This window comes from Felis catus, chromosome B3, assembly GCF_018350175.1.
Source record: "Felis catus isolate Fca126 chromosome B3, F.catus_Fca126_mat1.0, whole genome shotgun sequence".
Taxonomy (NCBI): Eukaryota; Metazoa; Chordata; class Mammalia; order Carnivora; family Felidae; genus Felis; species Felis catus.
In genome coordinates, this window is record NC_058373.1 from 8,770,120 (window position 1) to 8,782,764 (window position 12,645).

A 12,645-nucleotide genomic window follows, 5' to 3' on the forward strand; every position below is an offset into this window, starting at 1 on the left:
TTATACATACCTCAAAGAACCCTTGAAAGTGGAGATGGCAAACTATGGCTCACTTGGACCAATCTAGTCCATTGCTTATTTTTGTAAATAAAATTTTACTGAAATACAACCATGCCTATATATTTACATATTTTCTATGGCTACTTTCATGCTACCACAGTAGAGCTGAGCAGTTGCAAAAGAGACCATATGGCCCACAAAACCTAAAATATTTTCTGTCTCTTTACAGAAAAAGTCTGCCAACCCTTGGTTTAAAAGATAAAACAAGGAGAGGTATGGCTGCAAAATGCATAGCACTGTACATGAAAAGCATAAATGTTTATTATGTTTTAGCTGTTATTATCTATAAAAGACAGGATGTCTTAGTGATCAAGAGTACTGGTTCTTTACCAAGACGACCTGGTTCAAATCCCAGTTCTACAATTTACCAACCCTGCCATTTTAGTCAAGCTACATAGTCTTTCTGAGTCACAATGTATTCATCGGTACACGGAGATAATAATGCCTACCTTGTATGGTTACTGAAATGTTTAAATGAGATTATACAGGTAAATTGCTTAGGAGAGTACATCATCACCACAACTGTCATTAATTTCCTCCTACAGATTTCCAAAATATGAACTTATTTTTAATACTAGTTCATTGATAGTATTAAATCTCAATTCATATTTTCACTCAGAAAATATTAAGTGACCATCCTGAGACAGTCAGAGTGTATCCAGAGATGCATATAACTTTTCATATCCTACCTCCTTAGCTTCCCCAACTCTGTGCTCTTGGATAAAAGCAAAAATACTCTGAATTCTTGAGGAAAAAAACACCATCTAAATCAGGTTACTTCACATAGAGGAACTATCAGCATCCAGTTAGACTACACAAGATTTTAAAGACTATCCAAAGCCTGGATTATCATGCAATTATGAGTCTTGACAGAGTTCTCAGATGAGTAAACAAGCGATGACGAAATAGAAGTTGAAAGACAAGGAGGGAAGAATCATAACAACGGGGCGGGTGGAACGCTCTGCAATGTACAAGGAGACAGACACCTCCTCAGTCAGCTGACAGAACAATTTTCACTTTGGATAACGACCAGCCATGAGAAACAGAAGCCAGCCTGACACAGAAAATTCAAGAAAAATGGAATCTCTGAAACACTGAATGAAAAAATTACAGGTTAAAATGGAACAAGAACTCGCTGTATTACAAATGTGAACAAGAGAAGCTGATGAGAGAAAAGGAAACAGAAGCAATGAAATCAAAACACATTATCAGCAAAGAGGAGAGTCATGCCACAGAACATTAAATCTGTGAGGACAGGGGCGCCTGGGTGGCTCAGTCGGTTGAGCGTCCGACTTCGGCTCAGGTCATGATCTCGCAGTCCGTGAGTTCGAGCCCTGAGTCGGGCTCTCTGCTGACAGCTCAGAGCCTGGAGCCTGTTTCGGATTCTGTGTCTCCCTCTCTCTCTGCCCCTCCCCCATTCATGCTCTGTCTCTCTCTGTCTCAAAAATAAAATAAATGTTAAAAAAATAATAAAAAAAAAAAAATCTGTGAGGCCAAACAGTTTCCAGAACTTGGTGAATGGGAATGAAGAAAAAGGATGATAAGGGGAGAAGAAAAGACAGATACGGAGGTTGGGAAGCAGATATCAAATATTCCAGAGAAGGAAAAATGACGATTTGGGATGGAATCACTGCCACCTGGTAATGGAAAGGCGTGTCATAAGGTGACCAAGTGTTCGGATTCAAAATCAATCAAAAGGACCTAAATGTAACATAAGGAATATAGTTGGTGTAGACATAGAATGTTTGTGTTAGTGAACAATGAAAACCAGTACAACTACTCAGGCAGGAGAAACAGGGGGTATGCAGAGGACAGTCAGGCTGAGGACTGTAGGATTAAATGGCAGAGTAAGCCATGCCTGCATGGTGCAGTCAAACCTCCAGGCAGGCACAATGGGATTCCTGTGTAAAGGAGACAGAGATTCACATATATATTAATATGCCAAATACCCTTGATTTACTTTACCAAAAAAAAAAAAAAAAGCTTTTTTTTAAAGGTATTGTCTAGCAAAAATGTGAGATGAATCAACATGGAGAAAAAATAATGGGGACATAACTGTACAGAATGGATAAAAATGAGCAATGCAAGTAATTAAACAAAATTGAATTTTACAGTGATTTGAATATGACTATAAGGCAATCTAAATGTCACAGATACTTCTCATACAGGAAAAGAGGAACAGAAAAATAATATCTTTGTTTCAAACATATGGGAAACAAACGGGTTTTATAGACCATTTGTGTATATGTTCAAGATGTTCAAGGATAAACCCTAGGAAATTTGAAGTGTTCCACATGATACAGCAATATACACCAAGCACAGATTTTACTCACTTAGAACTATAGGCACAAGCCCCCTCAATTCATATTAAAAACATCAATGTCTGTGATAAAATGATATTTTAGATCATAGCCAAATACAGTTTCCTTTGATTTTCAAGGATGGATGAAGATTAGAGAGTCTGTTATCATAATTTAAGACTTTATTAATTCATTAATTCATTAATGAATTCATTATAATTCATATAATTCATTAATAATCATTTTTATAGATACAAAAAATTGATAAAATTCATCATCCGATCTTGATTTTTTAATTAATAAGCTAAAAAACTAATTTATAAAGAAGACATTGAGCATTAATATCAAAACAACAGACATTTTACTTCATGTTCAAATGCTTAGGGTCATTCTCATTTTAAAGTTAGATTGACAGCAAGGATATCCATAGAATCACCATATATTTTTTTTTAACTTAAAAAAATTTTTTTTAATGTTTATTTTTGAGGGACAGAGAGACAGAGTGCGAGCAAGGGAGGGGCAGAGAGAGGGGAGACACAGAATCTGAAGCAGGTTCCAGGTTCTGAGCTGTCAGCACAGACCCCAACATGGGGCTTGAACCCATGAAAGGCAAGATCATGACCTGAGCCAAAGTCGGACACTTAACCAACTGAGCCACCCAGGTGCTCCTTTTGTAACTTTTTTTTTTTAAAGTTTATTTATTTTGACAGAGAGACAGAGAGAGTGACGAAGGGGCAGAGAGAAGGGGAGAGAGAGAATTCCAAGCAGGCTCCACACTGTCAACGCAGAGCCCAATCTGGTGCTGGAACTCACAAACCGTGAGATCATGACACTTAACCAATGGAGCCACCCAGGCGCCCCTAGAATCACCATCCTTAAATAATGTTTTCAAAACTCTAGCCAAGATTATAAATTAAAAATAAAATAGATATCACATCATGGTGATAACCACTAAGAAAAATATGGGCAAAGGACCCTTTTAAGAGTAACAAGAAAATTTAAAATATTGAGCTTAAAAGCCTATGATCATATATCCAGGAATCACATGAAAGGGTACAAAAAGAACCCCTACAATACTTTCTTTGTGAACATCAAAGAAGATCTAAGTAAGAGGAACAAAACACCAGATTTTGAAAAAGCAATATAGGCAAACAGTCAATAGACCAAAAAATCTATAATTTTAATGCAGTTTGAATTAAAATCGCAGTGGTTTCATTTTTGGCAGTTAACAACTCATTATAGGCTTCATCAGTGAAAATAAAGAAGAGAAAATAGCAAAGCACATTTTTAAACAAATATTAATGAGGTGGTGCTTGTAACATTATGTATTTAAGTTACATGGCTACAATATTAAGGACTATGTGCTCCTGGCAGACAGACTAATGAAACAGAATATAACATCAAGAAAATATACCCAGGTACACACATGTATAAATGCTATATAGCTAACTGACATTACTAACCACTGATGAAGGATGGATTATTTAGTAATTTCTAGGGCAAATGGTTAGTAATATAGAAATATAAAACTATTCAATGGTAAAAAAAATGGAAAAGAAATTATAATATGTAAATAGCCTTATTATAAACATACGTACCTCAGTATAGCAACAGATAACACACTTTTACAGTAAATTATTATTTAACTAATTATTTGAATTATGAATTATCCGTTATTAGACCGAGGTAGGAAGGTTATCAAAGCTAAAATAAACAAAGAAAAAAATGGATGCACATATCCACAAAAATCAAAAACATCCAAATTCAACTCCTTTTCACCTAAAAATGGCAAAGATTTCAATGCAAAAGCAACTGGTGTGTCTAGAAAATATGTAGGAGAAAATCTAAATGGCCTTGGGTTTGGTGATGACTCTTTAGATACGACCCCAAAGGCACGATCCATGAAAGGAATAACTTATGAGCTCAATTTCATTAAATGTAAATACTTCTGCTCTGGGAAAGATACTGCGAAAGAGAATGAGAAGACAAGCCACAGACTGGGAGAAAATATTTGCAAACACACATCTAATAAAGGACTATTATCCAAAATATGCAAAGAGCTCTTAAAATTTAGTAAGAAGAAAATAACCTGATTAAAAAATGGGCCAATGACCTTAATGACACCTCACTAAAGAAGATAGACATAAATCTGGTAAATAAGCATATGAAAAGATGTTCCACATGGCATGTTGTCAGGAAAATGCCAATGAAAACAATCAGGTATCATTGTACACCTATATGAATGGCCGAAATCCAGAACACTGACAAGGCCAAATGTTAGTGAGGATATGGAACAGTAAGAACTCTCATTTGCTGCTGCTGGGAATGCAAAATAGTACAGCCCTTTCAGAAGATGATTTGGTGGTTTCTTACAAAACTAAACATGCTCTTACCATACGATCCAGCAATCACACTCCTTGGTATTTACCCAAAGGAGCTGAAAAACTTATGTCCCCACAAAATAGGTATACAGATGTTTACAGCAGCTTTATTCATAATTACCAAACGTTAGAGGTAGCCAAGATGTCCTTCAGGGGCTTGAGTGGATGAATAAACTGTGAATCATCCAGACAATGGAATATTATTCAGTGCTAAAAAGAAATGAGCTATCAAGCCATGAAAAAGACATGGAGGAAACATACATGCATATTTCTAAGAGAAAGAAGTCAATCTGAAAAGGCTATGTACTGTATGGTTCCAATTATACGGCATTCTGGAAAAGGTACAACTAGGGAGACAGTAAAAAGATCAGTGGCTGCCAGGGGGTAGTGGGGAAAGAGTAATGAATAGGCAGAGAGTACAGAGGATTTTTAAGGCATGGAAACTACTCTGTATGAAATTATAATGGTAGATACACTTGTCCAAATCCACAACTATAGAACACCAAGAGTGAACCCAAGGTAGACTTTGGACTTTGGATGATAATGATGTGTCAGTGTCAGTACATCAGTTGTCACAAATGGACCACTCGGTGGGGGATGTTGATAACAGGGGAGGCTGTGTGTGTCTGGGGCAGGGTGTAGATGGAAAACCTCTGTACTTTCAATTTTACTGTAAAGCTAAACCTATTCTTAAAAATGAAGTCTATTTTTAAAAAAAGAAAGAAAACCAGTGTTCAGAAAGTTACAGAAAAGGGACCTCTCATACATTGTTGTTAAGGATGTTACATATTTGTTTAGGTGAAAAAAGTAATCTAATTTTACCAAAACATTGACAACAGTTCTCTATTAAAAGCCGGGTGATTAAAGTCAGGTATATGTTATTTTTGTGTGTGCTCTCCAAAATATAATTTAATATGATTTACCAAAATACAATTTTTTTATATAATTGAGAAAGGCAAAACTATTTTTAAATAAAAATCAAGTACCTGTTAATTGTTAAAAATATAATTATGTTCTCTAAAGTCTATGACAGATTTTTATTTGTTTAGTCTTGCCTCATCAAACTAAAGAGAGGACTAAATGAACTTGTCCTGATGCTCGAGGGAGCTCAGGTTCATGTCACAGGACTATCATTTGGGAGAATAAACTAGATATGGAGCTATAGCCAGGCACAGCTCAGAAATTCTGAGCTCTCTCTGTTATTAATGGAGGGACAAGTGGAGATAGGGGAGCTCAGCTGAGAAAGGCAAGAGGCATTGGAGGGATACAAATCGAGATGAACAGTGGCTGACTCGGCAAAACTGTTAAGTGACTTTGCAAAAGACCTGTCACAATGGATAAACGGCGCCTCCTGAAGAAACAGCTTAGCATTCCTGCAATGTGCGTGCAATTATTTCTGGGGACAAGACTGAGAAAAAGGAGGAAGGAAGAGGAGAGGAAAGATCAAAAGACGCCTTAAGGAGTCTGCAGACGTTTCTTAAATGAGCAACGGGGAAGGAGAGAAACTGTAAAAGACAAACCAAAACAAAGAGCGCAATGCACCATACTTCTTTTTACGCTTCGGCCACTGGGCAAACATCCACCATTTCTGCTCTTTCTCTGCCCATGAAAAATGGTAAATTTCTCTGTGGATGTTGACTACATTCTACTTGTTTTTATGGTAAATGAAGTGTGAAAACTATTGTCAAAAACTATGGTGTTTGCAGCGTAAGGCCATACTTTGTCTTCCCTGCACGTTACTCCCGGGGTTAACACTTTCTATGGGGGCCTAAGAGATTCCAAATACGATGTCCTCAGATTTCTTTACGACTGACTTTTAGTCGTAAGACCCACCCTTCTTTCCCCCCTAGTATTTCCTTCTGTGCAACTAAAAAAGAATCTTCCCAAAGTATATAACCCTGTTATACAGAGCACACCCAGGGAAATGTCGGTGGGGAGGAGGGTGGCTGAAATCTCCTCTTTAAAGCATATGGAGGGTAGTGTTGACAAACATTAGTTATGCTCTTTGTATTATAGTAAGATCCCTGTTGCTAACAAAATCCCTAGGATTTGCTCTGCTCTGCTGATTACTAGAGCTCATGACTGAGCCCTATTCATCAGAAACTAATCAAAGGTACTCAAACAGCCTGATGCTGATTGCAAACCAGTGGATTTTATTTTATTAAGTTCCCCTCCGTCATCCTTTAATGAATACACCCTTATTGGCTCCAATAAGGAGCCAATATCTTGGTCAAGATATTTTCAGGGTGATTTTCCTCTCAATCATGCAGTTTCCAGGTCCTTTGGGCAGGAACCATAGTCTGTTTTGGTCCAACTGCCTCAGTGAATAGGAGTGGATTAAGTCAATAACAACGTTTGGGTGAAACAGGCAAATTCCATCCCACTGCTTGCCACCAAACTCCATGCCTCTTGAATGTAGTGTAGACCTCCTTAAAACACACACATGAATCACATCCTATGTGTAGTATCTTGTTCTGGGGCTGCACCAGCCTAAGAAGGGCCAGAAGTCAGGGAAGACTTTAAGCTTTAGAACCCTTGGGATGGTTGCAACTGAACAATTAATAATCAGGAGTGTTGGGATGGCATGGAAGAATAAGTAATATAATCTTCTTATGATAACCCACATGGCAGCTATTGTATTTGGAGCTCGACACCAAATTCTTTAGAGTTGAATTAGAAGAGGCACTTCTTTGATAGATTTCTTCTTGTTCCAGTTTACAGGCAACTAATCCTCACTGCATTGGATCAAACAGACGGGCACAATCAATTCAGGGAAAGCAAGCAATGCCAGGTCTGCTCAATCTTCTCTCAATGAGCAGCAGAGAAGAAAGTGGGGGGATAGGAAAGAAAGAAAATTCAGGCATGCCTGCACCCAAGATAGCTTAGCAAAAGATGAAAAGACAAGATGAAATATATATCCTGGCAGGTAGAAGTGCTTGGTGTCAGAGGGAGAGGCAGAAACACCACAGTGATGCCAAACACACCAAGCCTTGGGGCGCTGAGGGGTGTTGAAGGGACTGGGGGCAGATGGCAGTGGTGGTGACGTCAAAACAAAAGAAATCAGGGGCAGCGTCTCTAGGGAGGAAAGAAGTCTGGATTTACTTAGGTCCCCATAGTCTATGATCTATAGCACAGTGTGACGAGCAAGTTAATTACTGCATTTAGGTAATTAAGTCTCAGAGAAACCAGTACCTTCCAAAGTAAAATTAATTTACACTGCTAGATCATTTTAGGCTTGACTGGCCATTTGGTGAGAAGTCACGCTGGAACCACAGCCTAACAATGGCAGGAGGAAAATGAATGAAAATGCACTAGAAATAAAATGGCACCTGTATTAATGGCTTTCTCTCTGCTTTTGGACATGAAGGGCATGATGAGATGCTTCCTCATTCACCAGTAGGTACTTCCTCCTCCAATAGCTCAACACCCCATCCATTCCCTGGCTCAACATATGGGCAATGACTTAGTCTTCTTTGACTCCTCTGACTTGTTTTGGTCCTCTCTCCTCTCATGGCTATTATATCTTCCTTTCTTGCCCCTAAATCTATTTTTGTCAAGTCTAAAATATTTGTCCAGAGTAAAAGGCATCAAAAAGGCTCATATGGATAATGGTTCCCCCTCTCTTGATTCATTAATGTTCCTCACAGTCCTTGGAAATCTGTCATTCCCCTGCCATGGCTGTGAGTCAGGGTCTCCAGGCAAATGTAGTAATAATCTTCACGTGGTTCTTCTCATCATCTGAGAAGGAACAGTGCTACTTAAGAATGGGGAGAGGATACATTTCTTGTCCCCAAGTTCCTAAATATTGGCAGTGAGATTACCTTTATTTGCCGAGTAACAGGCTCCCAAATGATGCCTGAATAAATATAAACACATTACTGGCAGGCATAAATATATGTAGATGCACATGTGTGTTGCTAAACTGCATCTTCTTTATCACAAGCAAAATTTATTAATAATGCATGTTTATAACTACATGTTGACTTATATATTCATTTATGTGTACAAGTAGGCAGCATCCTCCCTGTGTTCAGTAAGAACACAGGGAGTGAAGAACACAGGAAGTGAGAATGACCCTGAGTCTGGGTCCAGTAGACTGTGACTGCCCCTACTTTCAATTGGCATCTCCTCCATATTTTGTCCTCGTCAAAGACCCATAGGACCACATGGCTTTCATTTCTGAGATGTGCTGTGATCGGAACACCAAGGTCCAAATTCCCCTCACACCCCTGTGAGCATCTTACCGCTGGAGGTGGTGGTCCAGAGCCTCTTCCTCAGCATTCAGGAGAGTTGCTGCACAGGTCAGGAGCTGATGACTACAGCTTACAGATTTGAGTTCCAAGATGAGGAGACCCAAACAGAACATGGCTCCCATCTCCTCCAGTTCACTGGTTCCAAACTGTAGACCCTGCCAGGTAAACAAAACTATCAGCAGAGACTATGTAATGGAAACTGAGTAAAGACAACTTTTGAGATCCAGAGTGAGGGCTTCTGGACACTCGCCTATCACAGAAATTGACAATTGATAGTATTTATCAGTCACTATCCAATGTGCTTTGTTGGGTGCTTTGTGGATTGGTGATTCTCAGTCTGCATTATGTGTCATTCAAGGTTTCCCAGAAAGACCCCCCAGGCAATAATGAGCTGGCAGGGGTCCTGGAGGGCAAAGGGGTGGATAGAGTTCCCGGACCGGAGTCACTTCCCCTAGTTCAGTCAAAGCAGCAATGCCTCTATCTGTATTTTAAATTAAAAAAAAATTTTTTTTTAATGTTTATTTTTGAGACAGAAACAGAGTGTGAGGCGGGAGAGGGGCAGAGAGAGAGGGAGAGACAGAATTCAAAGCAGTCTCCAGGCTCTGAGCTGTCAGCACACAGCCTGATGCAGGACTCAAACTCATAAGTGGTGAGATCATGATCTGAGGCAAAGTTGGACACTCAACCCACTGAGCCACCCAGGCGTCCCTCTTCTATATGTATTTTAAAAAGGGTTCTACTGTTGAAACAAAAGTTTGTGAACAATTGTACTAAAATCCCTTTCTCTCCTGTAAATCTGTCAATCGGTGAGAAGAATTAGGGGGATCCTTCATATACAAATACCAGAACTTAAAAACAACATCAACATCTGTTTAGCACCATTTATTCATTCGTGATGAGACAGTACATGAAAGCAAAGCCATGATGCATACTCATGCTATTATACCATGAAGTGACATATAATAATAATAAACAACCTTACAGAGCATTTACTAGGTACCAAATACTGTTTGAGCCCTTTCACATGCATTAACTCAATTAATAGTTACCAAAGTCCTATCACATAGGTATTGCCATTTCATCCATCACATACAGAAGGAGATTTAGAACCATGGAGCTGATACTTTATCCATGACCTCACAGCAATAGAGTCTAGACTTGACTGCTCACCAAAGTGCTATACTTAGATTAGGAAGGACTCTATTATGTGATGAAGTATAAAGTGCATGGTTTTCAAAATTAGATAGGGATTGGTTTTGAATCCTGGCTTCAATATTTTCTGATTGTGTGATTTTGGACTTAATGAGCTCTATTAGCCTTGATTTTCTCATCTGAAAAATGAGATCATAATTCTTCCCTCCATATATTTAGACATGCAGTGACAAGGAATATTTGAGGGTGCACATAAAAGTACTGGTCAATATCAGCTCAATTTCTCTTTCTTTATTCCTAAATATGTTTTTAATATGACAGAATTCAATGTGGTCCTGAGTTCTTTATGTTTATAAATACATTTCATTTAAATAAAAGGGTATCAAAAGTTGAATATTATTTCTTAAATAGATTTTCATATCCAAATAGCAGTGATACAGAAGACAGAGATGTGATAGTAAATATTTTAAAAAGACTGGTCATAAGTATCACAAGGAAAAACAAAATTCCAAACTAGGAAATCATCAGGCTCACCAAAGAATTTCTAGGTAAAAGGATAAAAGAAAGTAGAATGTCTATTTCAGCTGTTTGACAATTTGATTTGCTGCATGTTTGGACACCTGTTTTCCTAAGGAAAGGAGACACTGCTTCAGAATTAAGGGAAATCTGCTCCTCCATAAACAACAGCAATGGGAGGGGAAGACAGATGTTTAACAAGTTATTTTTCTTAAGTCAATAGAAAAGATCACTGAACAAAGACAGAGAGAAATCTGTCTCTTTCCATGAACTAAAGTTCTAAGGTCTCATTCTTCCCCTGCACCCTGTTTTCCTATGTGCTTTTCTTTATTCTAGAATGGCCAGTTGGATGGGGAGTTATGAAGCAAAGGCCATGCCCTCCTCCTCAATCAGCCACCTCACTGGTGGCAAGAAAGAGTAGACAAGGAGAATATGAACAAAAATCCAGCCCCTCAGGCACGCAGCACGCTGACACCTATGTGTAACCCTAGCGTCTAGCAAAACACATAACAGGTCAAAAGAGGGACAAGTCCTTGAGGGCAACAAATCTCATAGCATGAGCCATATTGCTGGGTCAAGGGCAACACCTTCACACCAGTCAACTTCTGTAAACAATGGCCCAAATGACATCATTTTTATAACACAAAAACATTTCTGTATCCCAAATATTGATCTATTTATCTCAGGCAATGGTTGGTATCATGAAAAAGACTTGCCCAGAAGAAACAGACTATTTATTGGCTGTAGGGTCTCGAGCAAATCACTTATTCCATTTTGCTCTCCATTATGAACCTCTCTTTACTACTCTACTCTTTTCACTCTCACACAGTATCAAAAATATTTGTTTATATGGAGAGTCTCCTCTCACCTCCCACACCCAGCCTGGAAATGAAATCCTCAAAGGCAAGGACTGAGCAGTGTCTGCCTCTTTACATTCCTGGCATAGAGCGCATAGCCTGTTATATAGCTTATCCTCAATATATAATAATGGATAAGCAATGGCTCTACACGGATGGATATGGAGAGGCTTAGATGAATTGTCTCTCGTATTTGTCAAGTGGAACTTCACTTTTTTGCATAGCAAGTATATGAATGCCTTTAATTATGTTCTCCCAACTGTCAAGTGTCATGAGTATTTAAATACTTTATTTTAGTTTTGCTTCAGGAGATGCATTCACATCTCTGGATATGATCCAGAAAACAGGTAGATAAAATTTAGAAATTCTGATATCTACTTTGGTCAGTTATCACAGGTTCTCAGTAACAAGTTTATAAATAAAGCTGGCTTTGGGTTTGTTTAAAAGTGAGGCTTATTGAGGCACCTGGGTGGCTCAGTTGGCTAAACGGCTGACTTCAACTCAGGTCAGGGTTCACCAGTTCGAGCCCCATGTTGGGCCCTGTGCTGACAGTTCAGAGCCTGGAGCCTGCTTTGAATTCTGTGTCTCCTTTTCTCTCTCTGCCCCTCCCCTACTCATGCCCTCTCTCTTGCTCTCTCTCAAAAAACAAACAAACAAACAAACAAACATAAAAAACATTAAATAAAAAGTGAGCCTTGTTAAAATAGAGACCCAACTCTCCTCTCCCTGTAGGCTTATATGTGTTAATTAGGATTTTTTCCCCTACAGCCAGTAACAGGAAGACTGACTACAGTTGTTTAAACAAAAATTGAGTTTTATTTTTTTATGCATAATAAATTGGGGGTAGGAAGTTCATGGCATTATTTCAGAGGCCTAAGAAAATCAGGACTCCTGTATCTGTCATTTTCTTGGTTTTCTGATCATGATTACAAGGTGGCTGCTGTAGCTCCGCCAGCATATCAGCACTCAAGGAAGGAGAAAGGAAAATGGGGAAAGGAGGCACCAGCATATTTTTGCTTATATTTTCTTGGCCAGAGCTGTATAATAGAGCCAACTCCAGCTTTACAATGGTCTGGTAACTGAATATTTTAGATTGTTCAGTATCTTTAAAAGAGACAGGTAAGAG

The 12,645-nt window shown here is 38.6% G+C and overlaps 1 protein-coding gene across 2 annotated transcripts in view; it reads right to left on the reverse strand.

The window, feature by feature from the left end:
* AGBL1 (AGBL carboxypeptidase 1) overlaps window positions 1-12,645 on the reverse strand; it is an 843,888-nt gene that overhangs the window by 296,358 nt on the left and 534,885 nt on the right. For both annotated transcript variants that reach the window (XM_045058839.1, XM_011282742.4), the window contains exon 22: window positions 8,986-9,149. In XM_045058839.1, the coding sequence (XP_044914774.1) occupies window positions 8,986-9,149 (164 nt within the window). The remainder of the gene's footprint in view (window positions 1-8,985; window positions 9,150-12,645) is intronic.